The 15,019-nt window shown below is 41.4% G+C and overlaps 3 protein-coding genes across 3 annotated transcripts in view; 2 read left to right on the top strand and 1 right to left on the bottom strand.

The window, feature by feature from the left end:
• The window catches only part of igf2r (insulin-like growth factor 2 receptor), a 52,114-nt gene extending 45,104 nt beyond the window's left edge, over positions 1-7,010 (bottom strand). Inside the window, exons 1-2 of the mRNA XM_083898717.1 lie at positions 6,634-7,010; positions 2,694-2,833 (exon numbers count right to left, since the gene is read on the bottom strand). Coding sequence (XP_083754843.1) covers positions 2,694-2,833; positions 6,634-6,815 — 322 coding nt within the window. The 5' untranslated portion in view covers positions 6,816-7,010. The remainder of the gene's footprint in view (positions 1-2,693; positions 2,834-6,633) is intronic.
• On the top strand, positions 6,814-10,617 carry LOC310934832 (astacin-like metalloprotease toxin 5; the record flags this gene model as incomplete). Its single annotated transcript, XM_083898631.1, has 12 exons — positions 6,814-6,836; positions 6,956-7,032; positions 8,359-8,421; positions 8,491-8,523; positions 8,605-8,649; positions 8,757-8,803; positions 9,056-9,125; positions 9,207-9,321; positions 9,917-10,089; positions 10,174-10,255; positions 10,355-10,476; positions 10,585-10,617. The coding sequence occupies 12 exons, from the start codon at positions 6,814-6,816 to the stop codon at positions 10,596-10,598; spliced, it is 864 nt and encodes a 287-aa protein (XP_083754757.1). The 3' UTR covers positions 10,599-10,617.
• Positions 10,618-12,767: 2,150 nt separating this feature from the next.
• ttll2 (tubulin tyrosine ligase-like family, member 2) lies at positions 12,768-14,809 on the top strand (the record flags this gene model as incomplete). Its single annotated transcript, XM_083898632.1, has 3 exons — positions 12,768-12,998; positions 13,071-14,365; positions 14,473-14,809. The coding sequence occupies 3 exons, from the start codon at positions 12,768-12,770 to the stop codon at positions 14,807-14,809; spliced, it is 1,863 nt and encodes a 620-aa protein (XP_083754758.1).
• Positions 14,810-15,019: the final 210 nt, after the last annotated feature.

Raw genomic sequence — 15,019 nt, forward strand, 5'->3', positions numbered from 1 at the left:
TATATAGTGAACTTTTGTTGTGTTTTTCTCCACAGAGAACACGAGACAAACATGTCACAAAGTGAGTGAGGACAGACGGCATCAGGTTTCTGAGCTTAAATAAGCAGACACACACACACACACACACACACACACACACACACACACACACACACAGAACAGAGAATGACTTTTCAGTCTATTTGTGTCAGTGTGAGCGTTTGTGCTCAGTAATGTGTTCCTGGGTCATGTGACTAGTCACCACAGAGAGCGTGTGATTCACCTCTAAAACATGTGACCACACAACACCACGATAGGTTCAGGTTCAGGTTCATTTGAGGAAATCCACAGAGCGTTTAAAGGCCCGGACTTCATAAAAAAACACAGAAGAGGACAAGAAGAGGAAAGAATTCAGTCTGAGAGACACAGAGTCAGGTGACACAGGCTGAAGGTCACGACCTCAGACTGTTTTTGTTGTTGTTGTTGTTGTTGTTGTTGTTGTTGTAACCTCTGAGGCAGAGTTACATTTACAGAAGATAACGCACTGTTGATCTAATCCATTTATTTAGCCGGAGGTGTACAATGCACCACACACATAACAACACTTATTGTCAAATTTAAATCAGTTATTAACAATATGAACGTAGCTATGTAGCTGTGTGTCGCTCTGAGCGTCCAGCAATCACTAAATCTGACCTCTGACCTCCGACAACACGATCACACGTGGAAGGAAACAAAAACTTCCACACTGGAGATTTTCAGAGAAGCACGTGTTCGTTCCACGTGGCGTCGCTCAAATCTGCAGTTCCCACGGTTACCGGTTATTAGTTGGCGGCAACTTCCTGGTTAGCGGCAGAAGCTAGCGTGTCGTCAGCGACACTAACAACCCTGGGGGGTGTGGTTAAAACTAGTGGTGTGCAATAGGTTAGCGCTAGCATGCGTTAACGCATGACACGTTTCCATGAAGACTGACCGGAAAAAGACGCGAATGACGTCATGTTTACGTGCCGCGACACCGGAGTCCAGGCACCGTTTACCAGTTAGCTCCGTTAGCTGCATTAGCTCCTTTTAGCGCCTTTAGCGTGCCTACTGCAGAACTGGAGCGGTCTGTTTATTAAAGGAAAAGAGCAGCGCTACAAATAACCAGCGTACATGTGTTACTGCGTATGTGCGCCTCTGTTTTTAAAGGTTAGCGTTACTTTAGAGACTCGTTTTAACAATCGGGAATCACGTAAACATGACGTCACGCGCGTCTTTTTCCGGTCAGTCGTCGAGGAAACGCCTTCGACGGCACTAGTTAAAACCTCGATTCCAAACTTTGCTTTCGAAATACGGAAAAGACTCACGATCTTATTCAAATAAATCGTTAAATTACTGCCAAATCGGCGATTGATTACTTTTCTTACAAACAAAGTCCCGCAATTATCGCGATATACGATAATGTCTAATTCGAAGTTTCTCTTTTTGACAACTTCAAACAGTACGAGCTGTACATTAGCAATTAGTGACACAAGAGCGATGATACAATGTATCGCGGTTTAGGAAAAGTCAAAGTCGGTAAAAGTCTGCTGCCACCTAGTGGTCGGAGGCTTGAACGCAACACAGAATCACTGTCAAGATCGAGACGATATCATTTTCTCAAACCTCTGAAAGTAGTCGCCAGTCGTCGTTTATCGTCCGCGAATCGCGATCTACGTGTTTTTTTTTTTTTTTGTCATCTCGTCGCGCGTGTTGTTCTCCGGCTGTCGTCGAAACCGATCGATTTTAAAATAACTTTATCGCAGGAGTGAGAAGACGTGACTCCGCGGGTCTGTAAGTGAGTTTTTGGAGTCGAGACGTATCGGGTTTTCTCAGGCGGAGAGGTTGCTGACACTGACACACACACACACACACACACAGAGAGAGACACACACACACACACACACACACACACAGCAGCAGGAGATTCAGCCTCATCAGCACAGAGATCAGTTCTGCTCATCATGAACCAGTGAAGCTCTGAAAAAGCCTGACTCACAACAACATTCACTCAGTGTTGGTGTCGCACCACGAGATCAGAGCTTATTTTAACGACCAGCGCCGCTATTTTTACGAATAATCCCACTGTTAACGACACTTATTCTCACACTGAGATGATTGAGACGAAGAAAACCCAATTAAAAAAATCATTTATCACGAGGAAAAGAATGAATTTGTCCCTCTTTCTTCATATTTACTCTATTTTATAATCACACACGTGGTGTAATCGTGCTCAAAAACCACAGGTGATGCATTTGTACGACTCCAGCTGTTATAAAAGCACAGTAAATGACTTCATTATTGCTCATTTTGAGTCTAAATACAGTCGCAGATCAATATATATATGAGCTTGTGTCACGTTTTCTTCATTTAAAATTGCGAGAAAACACAGGGTCAGGTTATGAACGGAAAGATTAGACTAAAACTGTGAGGATTTGCACTTCAGATCGACAAATAACATCATTTAACACTCATTTTCAACAGAAATAAAGATGGTTTATGGGTTTAGTTTGACCTTAAATCAGCTGACACTCAGGGAAAACCAGCGCAGCTGAACTTTACACAGTTCAATCACCACTTCCTGAGCTTTTTCCTCTCGCTCTATATCATAAACACGCCTCCATGACACCACCACCAACACCACACACCTGGCTCATCTTACATTTACATTAACTCAAACCGATGCCTTCACTCACCCACAGACTGTCTGGTTTTGGTCTTGAGGTCCTGAGCGCAGACGGCCGCGCTGGCGCCGCAGTCAGTCGCCGGCGAGGACTCGCAGAGCTTCAGCGTGTAGCTGACTTTGTTGTCGGAGTCGATGGCCTCCCATTTATAACTGAAACACAGGTAAAACACAACCGTTTATAAGTGAAACACAGGTAAAACACAACCGTTTATAACTGAAACACAGGGAAAACACAACCGTTTATAACTGAAACATAACCATTTATAACTGAAACACAGGGAAACACAACCATTTATAACTGAAACACAAACATTTATAACTGAAACACAACCGTTTAACTGAAACACAGGGAAACACAACCATTTATCACTGAAACAAAACCATTTATCACTGAAACACAACCATAATAACTGAAACACAGGGAAAACACAACTGTTTATAACTGAAACCCAGGGAAACACAACCATTTATAACTGAAACACAACCGTTTATAACTGAAACACAGGGAAACACAACCATTTATAACTGAAACACAGGTAAAACACAACCGTTTATAACTGAAACACAGGGAAACACAACCATTTATAACTGAAACACAGGTAAAACACAACCATTTATAACTGAAACACAGGTAAAACACAACCGTTTATAACTGAAACACAGGTAAAACACAACCATTTATAACTGAAACACAGGTAAAACACAACCGTTTATAACTGAAACACAGGGAAACATAACCATTTATAACTGAAACACAGGGAAACACAACCATTTATAACTGAAACACAACCATTTATAACTGATCACAGTTGAACACAACCATTTATAACTGAAACACAACCATTTATAACTGAAACACAACCATTTATAACTGAAACACAACCGTTTAACTGAAACACAGGGAAACACAACCATTTATAACTGAAACAAAACCATTTATCACTGAAACAAAACCATTTATCACTGAAACACAACCATTATAACTGAAACACAGGGAAAACACAACCGTTTATAACTGAAACACAGGGAAACACAACCATTTATAACTGAAATACAACAGTTTATAACTGAAACACAGGGAAACACAACCATTTATAACTGAAACACAACCGTTTATAACTGAAACACAGGGAAAACACAACCGTTTATAACTGAAACACAGGTAAAACACAACCGTTTATAACTGAAACAATTCCGTTTATAACTGAAACACAGGTAAAACACAACCATTTATAACTGAAACACAGGTAAAACACAACCGTTTATAACTGAAACACAACCATTTATAACTGATCACAGTTGAACACAACCATTTATAACTGAAACACAAACATTTATAACTGAAACACAACCGTTTAACTGAAACACAGGGAAACACAACCATTTATAACTGAAACAAAACCATTTATCACTGAAACACAACCATTATAACTGAAACACAGGGAAAACACAACTGTTTATAACTGAAACCCAGGGAAACACAACCATTTATAACTGAAACACAACCGTTTACAACTGAAACACAGGTAAAACACAAACGTTTATAACTGAAACACAGGGAAACACAACCATTTATAACTGAAACACAGGTAAAACAACCGTTTATAACTGAAACACAGGGAAACACAACCATTTATAACTGAAACACAGGTAAAACACAACCATTTATAACTGAAACACAGGTAAAACGCAACCGTTTATAACTGAAACACAACCATTTATAACTGAAACACAGGAAAACACAACCGTTTATAACTGAAACACAGGTAAAACACAACCATTTATAACTGAAACACAGGTAAAACACAACCATTTATAACTGAAACACAGGTAAAACACAACCGTTTATAACTGAAACACAACCATTTATAACTGAAACATAGGAAAACACAACCGTTTATAACTGAAACACAACCGTTTATAACTGAAACACAGGGAAACAACCATTTATAACTGAAACACAACCATTTATAAATAAAACACTGTAAACACAACCATTTATAACTGACACACTGTAAACACAACCATTTATAAGTGACACACAACCATTTATCACTGAAACACAGGTGAAACACAACCGTTTATAACTGAAACACAATCATTTATCACTGAAACACAGGTGAAACACAACCGTTTATAACTGAAACACAACCATTTATCACTGAAACACAGGTGAAACACAACCGTTTATAACTGAAACACAATCATTTATAACTGAAAAACAGGTGAACACAACCATTTATCACTGAAACACAACCATTTATCACTGAAACACAACCATTTATCACTGAAACGCAGGTGAAACACAACCGTTTATAACTGAAACACAACCATTTATAACTGATCACAGTTGAACACAACCATTTATAACTGATCACAGTTGAACACAACCATTTATAACTGATCACAGTTGAACACAACCATTTATCACTGAAACACAACCATTTATCACTGAAACAGAGGTAAACACAACCATTTATAACTGAAGCTGTATGTAGATATGTATATATACATATAACACAGCAAGAGAATGAGGAAATGTAACATTTAGAAGCTAAAAAGTATAAACATTGACGTCATAAAGGGCTCAAATGATTGTTTTTATGTATTTTTAGCTGCGTTCTTGTAGCAATTTCAGATTGTTTTTAATGTACAGTCAGTGGAAACGTCATTGTTTTCAGAGCACAAAACAGGGTCGCAACTAACTTTGATTTCGTAAAATGTCGATTATCTTTCCCCAAAACAACAAAATCATTCTCAAACACAGACGGTTTGACGGACCGCGTCGTGTTTGCTCAGTTGTGATTAAAATCGGCAACATAAACGTCACATATCCACAAACTGTTGCACACAAATGTGAGTTAATTATCCAAATAAAGCGTCTTATATCACCATGTGTGTTTATCTCACATGAACCAGGCGTTGATATGTAACCGGCCTGGTTAGTGTCTGACTGCTGCTGCTGCTGCTCAGTCAATATTTGAACAACAACAAGCTGCCAGAACAAGAAACTGGCCTCTCACACACACACACACACCTTTAAGTCCTTGTTTATTTCATATCTACTGTCTGCAGCGATAAAAACTCGATTATCTTGCTCCTTTTCGTGGTGTCGTGAGCTGATACTTGGACGGTTGTAGCTTCCAGCTGTTTTAAATGAGATTGTGTTGTTGTTTTGTACAGGGAAACATAACAGAGGTTAAATAACATTATAATATTGTCACTATTTTGCAACCCCCAACAGTCAAAACAGCACATTTATTAACACATAACTGTTGATTTACTTCATTAAACCTGTTATTTACAGTTTGTTATCGACACAAAAGTGCTGTTTTTTGGAAAACAAGGCACATTAATGTATAAAAAGAAGCGTGTCATAACAGAAGAGAGAGTCAATAACAGGGTCCGTTGGGAAAAAACATGTGATTTTACGTTGCTAGCAGCTAGCTGTTAGCACAGCTATACAACTCCTGTGTGACGTTAGCACTTGGCTAGGCTACAATTTAGCTTCACGGCAACAAAAAGAGAAATAACAGTGGAGTAATTTAAGATAACATAGTGTAGAATTATTGTCGAGTTTCATTCAAAGTCACCGGTGGATGATTTAAGCTCAAAACGTGCTTTAAACGGGACACGGAGAGGCTGTGTTTGCGGGCGATATGCTAGCAAAGATTCACTTCGCGCTGAATTAACAAAAAATAACGCATTTAAAAGTTAATATCGTGACTGAAACAGAGAGCCGATTGTTCGTGTATCGTCCCCGTGTCACGGCGGACTGTCTTATGATGACACGGGCTGTGAGACGGAGGAGATATGACAACAATTGTGTAAAAAACGAAGCGGTGGAATGACAAGAGGTTCCGGGTGTCACTTATCAGACACGACGGTAACGTAAACTGCTGTGTTTTGTCGCAGCGGTGTTTGTGTGTTTGTTTGTTTGTTTGTGTTACCTGCAGAGATCCTGGTACCACACACCAGCACCACCAGCACCAGCACCAGCACCACCGCTGCTGCTGCTGCCCGCCTCCTGCGCTCCGGCTCGGACCAGCAAACACCCGACACACGCCACGACCCACAGCGGCAGCTTCAGCGACCCGCGGCGGCCACAATAAGTCCACGGATACGACGACATGTTCGGCGGAAGGAAAAGTGTGTGAGAGAAAAAGAGAGAGTGTGTTTAAGACGACATGATACAGCACTGTCTTGTCTCTTCTTCTTCTTCTTCTTCTTCTCCGAGACAAATCAGTAGGAAGTGACTGCGTCACATGACAGGACATCACATGATGACGGCGACCTGACGCTGCGTTCAGGGCCCCGTGGGGAAAAAGTGGACGTCGAAGCACGCGGAGGTGCGTTTACGGACAAATACAACATCGTTAGATATACGGATAAAAAGTAAAGGGATGTTGTGGGAAATGATGGGACGGGAAAATCCCCTCATTTCCCAGAGATGAAAAAGAGGAAAAAAGGAAAGAAAATGATAAAAGGAGAAGAAGCTGTGACTGACGCGCGGGGGAAAACTCCGTGTTTTACTGAAGTGGACGTGAACGCACACGTTTATCGATGAATAAAGACAATAATTAGATATAAAAAGAAAAGAAAAGATAGTGAGAGGAAATGGAAAGAGTGGAGAAAAAGAAAGAAATGGAAAGGAAACGAGGAAAGGGGGAAAATAGGAAAGGGGGAACGAAGGGACAAAGGGAAAGGGAGAAAGAAATGAAGGAAATTAAAGAAAATGAAAGGAAAGGAAGAGAAAAGAGGATAGGAAAGGGGTAAAGAAATGAAAAATGGAAAAAATAAACAAGGGAAAGAAGGGAGCAAGGAAAGGAAAGGAATGAAGGAAAGGAAATGAAAGAAAGGAAAATATAGCAAAGAAAATGAGGAAAATATAAGATAGTGAGAGGAAAAGAAAAGAGTGGAGAAAAAGAAGGAAAGGAAAGGAAAAGAGGATAGGAAAGGGTGAAAGAAAAGAAAAATGGAAAATAGAAAAGAAACGAGGGAAAGGAAGGGAGGAAAGGAAAGAAGGGGAAAAGGAAAGAAATGAAGGAAAGGAAGGGAGAAATAGAAAGGAAAATATAGCAAATAAAATGAGGAAAATATAAGATAAAAAGAAGGAAAGAAACAGAAAGGAAACGAGGAAAGGGGGGAAGGAAAAGGGAAAGAAGGAAAGAAACAAGGGAAAGGAAGGGAGGAAAGGAAAGGAAAATATAGCAAAGAACATGAGGGAAAAGGGAGGAAAATAGTGGGGGGAAAGGAAAAGAATGGAGAAAAAGAAAGATGGAAAGGAAAGGAAATCAAAGAAAAGGAAATGAGGAAAGAAAGGAAAGAAATGAAGGAAAGGAGACATAAATGTAGTAAAACAGAAATAAACTGTGACTGAATAAAGTGATAGAAGAAGAACAAATGAATGAATGTTATTCTCACCCTCAGTGCAGACACAGTGACAGAGTGCAGTGTCGCCCCCTGCTGGTCAGAGACAGTCTTTATAATCAGAGTGAAGTGATCACAGCTGAATGAGTGAGTGAGTGTGTGTGTGTGTGAGTGAATCTTCCTCCTGAAACAATGTGTTTGTTCCTGATCTTCGTTTGTGTTTCTGCAGGTAAACAAACAAACATCTTTATTCTTTGATTATTCTAACGATGATGATAATAATCCTGACTTTGTTGATCCTGTAGTTTGTGGCGTTCCCATAAATCCACCAAACAACAACAACAACAACAATGACGCTGCTCTCACAGGTTTGTTTGTTTGTTTTTGAGCCTTTTTCTGCAACGTAAACGTATAATTGATAATAAAAACGTCCACAGATAACGTCACTGCTCTGCACGAGTCTCCACAAGGTAAGTTTTTCTCCTGTTTTATGTATTTTTAAATCTAACTTATTTCACATTTAACGCAGTAATATGTTGACGTTTCTGCAGGAGTGAATGTTTCCGAGTCGCAGCAGGACGCAGAAACTTTAGAGGGTAACGTTTAAAAAAAGTTTGCTAAAGTTAAAAAATAAATCTAAGGTGTAATAATAATAATAATAATAATAATAATAATTAAAAAAAAAAATGTGTGATTCTCGCAGAGCTTCAAGACGACCTCGTCGTTCAGGAAGGAGACATTCTGATGACAGTAAGTTATGTTGATTAATATAATGTCAATAAAGTTGTTTTTAAATGAAAGTTTGTTGAAATAGAAAAAAAACAGATTTTTGTCCAACATGTGGGATTTAGTATTGCGCCTTATTATTATTATTATTATTATATTACGCCGTATTTGTTTGATTTTAAGGCTATTTTACACTAACGCTAAGACGTCGTGAATCTGTTGTTGTTGGCGGCCATTTTGTGTCCGTGACCTCTGGTTTGCTCGCGTCCCCGACAGGAGGACAGGAACGCCGTGGAGATGCTGTGGCTCGCCGGCATCGTCCCGTACGAGATCAGCAGCCAACTGGGTCCGTTAATTAAAAAAAAAAAAAAAAGTTGACACAAGTTGACAATAAAGTTTGTGAATTTGAATATTTTTTTTAAAACAGCCAATCGAGAGCCGGAGATCCAGACGGCGATGAAAATGATTTCCGACGTCACGTGCGTTCGCTTCAAGAAACACACGACGGAGCCGAACTACGTCGTGTTCAAGGACGGCCGAGGGTGAGTTACGCCTCTTTTAAAGGGACAGTACGCTTAAAATAAAAAATATGAACTTTGCACATGAAGCTGAAAATTGTAAAAAAGGTTGTTTTTTTTGTTTTTTTTGCCAAATACACTTTTATAAAATGTTATTTACTTTTAAAATTCTCAGTACTAATAGTACTTTACAATGTGCGTAAAGGGATAGTTCAGGTTTTTCAACTGTTAAACATGCTAATTTGCTAATTGTAGTTACTGAATAAAATACTTGTACAGCTAACGTTAGCTTCTTCCGCAGCCGCGCGTCCTTCGTTGGCTGCCGCGGAGGAGAGTTTGGCGTGTGGAGAGTGACGAACCTGACTTTCCTTTACGACTCAAACGGCGGCCATTTTGTCACCGAGAGTTAGCTCTCATGCTAGTTCTTGGTGCAGCACAAAGCTAAGCTAACCTTGTGCAGCTAACGTTGGCTTCTTCCGCAGAGAGAGTGACGAACCTGACTTTCCTTACGACTCAAACGGCGGCCGTGTTGTCCCTGAGAGCTAGCTCTCGTGCTCGTTCTTGGTGCGGCACAAAGCTAAGCTAACCTCGTGCGGCTAACGTTGGCTTCTCCCCGCAGGTGCGCGTCCTTCGTGGGCTGCCGCGGAGGAGACCAGCCCATATACTTCGCCCGACACTGCGCCGTGGGGAACCTCGCCCACGAGATCATCCACGCGCTGGGACTGCACCACGAGCACACGCGGCAGGACCGCGAGGACTTTGTCGTTGTGCAGAAGCAGAACATCGTCGCAGGTCGCACACGCAAAAAAATTAATTCATGACTCTTTAAGATCATAAAAAGACCATTTTCATAATTATGTGACTTTTATTTTGAAGGGCGAGAAAACAACTTCAAGGTCAAAGAGGGAAAAACCATGAATCTGCCGTACGACGTGAACTCCATTATGCACTACGGACAGTAAGTCGTGACCTAAATGTTAATTATTATTAAAAATACTGAACTTTGTTTCCATAACTGTGTTATATTAATGATATTCTATATTTTTTTTAATGGCAGGTTTTTCTTCAGTAAAAACGGTCTGCCTACTATGGTTTGCAGACAGAATGGACAGGAAATGGGTCAGAGGAAACATCTGAGCGAGCTGGACATAAAGAGACTCAACAGACTCTACCACTGTGGTCAATAATAACGCTCTTTATAGTCGTTATCATTCAAGACTTTTACACCAGAAAATGTCTTCAAAATAAAGTGTATTAACGGTTAAAAACGTGGACTTTTTCTTTCAGATTCACGGACGTGAAGAAGAAGAAGAAGCTCGACCGGTTTTCGATGAGATTCAATAAAATGACGTGCGAGAAAACGAACGTGTTTTTAATGTGACCGCTTTATTAGGTACAGCTGTTCGACTGACGTCTGATCACGTGACAGGAAGTGGATCAGGAAGTTAAAACAGAGTGTCAGAATAAAAGTGATTTTTAAAGGTCCATTAAAGTGAGCTGCAATTACACTAAAACATGGCTTTAGGCACCTTTTACAACTAGAAATGCAAAAATATACATGTTTAAAAAAAATAACAATTTTTTAACTATATATTACATTTTACAGATGACATAAATGGCTTTACAGAGAAAATGTTGGGGATTAAATGTATAAATTTAAGGAAATTTAAGAAAATATAAATAGAAAATTAGAATGACTAAATTATATGTGCATTTAAAATTAATTTTTTGTAATAATTGAAGTCAGAAAGGTGAAAATTAAAAAAAAAAAAATTATATATTTCATTTTGCTTCCAAATAAATGTTCATGTTTCGCCCCAATTCTCTACAAATAAGTGTGAAATTCGTAAATGCACATTTAAGTGACGACAGCATAACACAATTCCTCATTTTAAATGATGAAAAACATAATTTTTATAAGTCAGTGGCTCAAAAAAGAGCCGTTTAAAACTAAAATGTAAACGAGCAATTTGAAAAATGACGTATGTTTAATGACTGTGTAAATGTTCATTATCTGTGAAAACATCAGTGTGAACAACAGACGACTGTTCAGCTAACAAACGATCACATTCCCTGAGACACAATACGCTGTTACACACCTGTGTGTGTGTGTGTGTGTGTGTGTGTGTGTGAGAGTGGGAGGAGCCATGAGAACAAGCTGCCTGTCAACACTGACTCTGCTCTCATTGACCTACGACAATATCACAACACACCAGCTCTCAGCCTTTAAAAAGGTAAGAATAATCACTTTTATATTTAAATATTTGTACCTATAATCATGTCATGTTTTAGATTGTTTACATGTTTTACTGTTTATTCTTTACAGCCTGTGAAATATAAAACATGTCTCTAAAATACAACAAAAACTCTTGTAGCATACATTTCTACAAATAAAATTAAATAAATATAATTATTTTTATCATACATTATATTTATGTATAAACTTGAATGAAGGGGCTGTAAAAAGTAATATAAATGTATTTAGTGAATCTTAAATCCCTTTTTTTAAAGCTTCACCACGCTGCTATTGGATGATACCATCTGTCACACTCATTTGTGCCATACTCCATTTTTATCTAAATTTTAAAAGATAGTTTACAAAATTGACATCACATTCTGTTGAAATAGAGCTGAAAGTGGTGATTTAAACAAATGTTTACTGTGGAAATGTGAAAAAGTAGATAATTAGACGCTTCTGTCTCCCCCTGGTGGTGATGTAAATTACAAATCCCTTTACAAATCCCATATGCTAGCTGACTATCTATCTATCTATCTATCTATCTATCTATCTATCTATCTATCTATCTATCTATCTATCTATCTATCTATCTATCTATCTATCTATCTATCTATCTATCTATGCTAGCTGACTATCTATCTATCTATCTATCTATCTATCTATCTATCTATCTATCTATCTATCTATCTATCTATCTATCTATCTATCTATCTATCTATGCTAGCTAACTAGTTAACCATCTATCTATCTATCTATCTATCTATCTATCTATCTATCTATCTATCTATCTATCTATCTATCTATCTATCTATCTATGCTAGCTGACTAGTTATCTATCTATCTTTGCTAGCTGACTAGTTATCTATCTATCTATCTATCTATCTATCTATCTATCTATCTATGCTAGCTAACTAGTTAACCACCTATCTATCTATCTATCTATCTATCTATCTATCTATCTATCTATCTATCTATCTATCTATCTATCTATCTATCTATGCTAGCTGACTAGTTAATTATCTATCTTTGCTAGCTGGCTAGTTAACTATCTATCTGTCCGTCTATGCTAGCTGACTAGCTTAGTAACTATCTATGCTAGCCAGCTAGATAAGCATCTATCTTTACATCCACACATTTGCTCTACGGTCTCGACCCAAACTGGTTGAAAAGAATAAGTAAACATGTGATTCTCCACGTTTCTGTCGTTGTTTCGTACAGTTTGCGATGTTTCATGGCTGCGTCGTCGCTGGTGTTCAGGCTGCACGAGCGAGGTCCAGAGCTGGTGAGGGAGGTTCTCCTGGAGCGAGGGTGGGAGGAGTACGACGACGGCGGCGGAGAACGCGAGGAGAAGGACTGGAACCTGAACTGGCGCGGCTCGGCGTTCCGCAGCTCGGAATATCGCGACCTGCTGCCGTGGCAGCGACTCAACCACCATCCCAAAACCGTCGGCATCACGCGCAAGGTGACGATCCGACGCGTTCGGTACTAAGCGTTTACAGACCTCTGATGATGACCTGTGCTTTTATTTTGAAAGGACTTCCTGGCACGAAACCTGAGGCGAATGAGAGCCACGTGTGGATCGTGTCTTTACGACTTTAGCCCGAACGCCTTCGTCCTCCCCAACGACTACACCCGCTTTCTGGCCGAATACAAGAAGCTGCGCGCGGCCGCTGCGTCGTCCGTCTTCTGGATCTGCAAACCCGTGGATCTCTCCAGAGGACGAGGGATCTTCATCTTCGAGGACATCAAAGACCTGGTGTACGACTGCGCCGTCATCGTGCAGCGCTACGTCAGCGACCCGCTGCTCATCTCCGGCTACAAGTCCGACCTGAGGATCTACGTGTGCGTGAAGAGCTTCCGCCCGCTCACCGTCTACGTCCACCAGGAGGGGCTGGTGCGCTTCGCCACGGAGAAGTACGACCTGACGTCGCCGCGCAACCCGTACGCCCACCTCACCAACACCAGCGTCAACAAGCTCGGCCCGTTCTACGGAACCCGTAAAGAACGCGTGGGCCGCGGGTGCAAGTGGACGCTGGGCAAGTTCAGGCACTTCCTGCACAGCCAGGAAGTGGACGAGCTCCTGCTGTGGCAGAGGATCAACAACATCGTGACGCTCACGCTGCTCGCCATCGCGCCGTCGGCGCCGTCCTGCCCGAACTGCGTGGAGCTGTTTGGTTTCGACGTCCTCATCGACGCTAGCTTCAAACCCTGGCTGCTGGAGGTCAACTACAGCCCGGCGCTGACGCTGGACTGTCAGGCGGACGTCGCGGTCAAGAAAGGGCTCGTTGGCGATCTGATCGATTTGATGAGCTACACGTCGGTCGACGGTTTGCGAGAGAGGGCGTATCGGGATCGCAAATGGCCGCTTGGGGAACCCGCGCTCTCCGCGTTCAAAGAACCGCGCCTTCAGAGGGCGACGGGAAACGTCCACGCCTCGCAAACCCGCGCGCTACCTCCGCTAAAACCTCTTCACGGCTCCAAGAACGCGAACCGGAGACGAGACGCGTTTGACACAAACTACCGCAAACGCCTTCCTCCCGTTGCTTTAAACAGGAACAGAGTATTAACGACTACAGCGGCGAACGGAACTCGCGCCGACGAGAACCCGATATTCGACCCGCGGTCAAGGACAAACGAGTCGGCGGTGAGCAGACACTCGCGGCCAGGCCTCGCGCCGAGGCCGAGGGACAACGGGAGTCTTCGGGCGTCTGAGGTTTCAAACCGTGACGGCAGTGAAACGGAAGCTCGCTCGAGGGAACCTGAGATCACACCGAGGACGACGGGATTCAGACGCTGCGCTGTGTCCTGGAAACTCCCCAACATTTACAGGTGTTTAACTCCGAGGTCAACGAGGTTGGATCGTCCCATTCTTTGGGTTGTTTGGCTGGTGATGATCCATTAATCGTTCCCGTCTCTAAACTGTCATGTTTTCACAGTGGGAGTCACGCGACAACGGCGACAGCGGCGGCGACGACAACTGGACGACGCGTCCCGCCGATCAGAGTGGGCGACTTCATACGGACGTTCCCGTTTAACCGAGCGTCCCTGAAGGCCTCGCAGCACAACCTGGACGTGAAGAGCGTCGTGCACGAGCTCCAGAAGACGACGGCTCGGCTGATCTCGCCTCAGACGGAGAAGAAGAAGAAGAGCAGGAGAGAGGAAGAAGAAGGGGAGGAGGAGGAGGATGGAACTACGGAAACAGACGGTGAAGAAGAGTTTGATTCTCTGTTCTGGGGCCCGACGAACCCAACGTTCATCAGTCAGAGCAGGTGACGAGAAGACGGAAAAGTCAGCTCACTGTCAAAGTGCATCAGGGATAATTTCATGAATTTCAAAAATTCATTAAAATTATTTCTTAAAAGATTTTCAAATATTTTCAATTGATCCTTGTTCAGGGTGATGCCGACTATTATGATGGTAAATTTCAAGTCATTCCGAGATACTTTTAGTTTTTTGTTTTTTTTAAAAGTCAGCTCTTTGTTA

The sequence above is a fragment of the Microchirus variegatus genome (genome assembly GCF_963457635.1).
Source record: "Microchirus variegatus genome assembly, chromosome: 12".
In the NCBI taxonomy this organism is placed as follows: Eukaryota; Metazoa; Chordata; class Actinopteri; order Pleuronectiformes; family Soleidae; genus Microchirus; species Microchirus variegatus.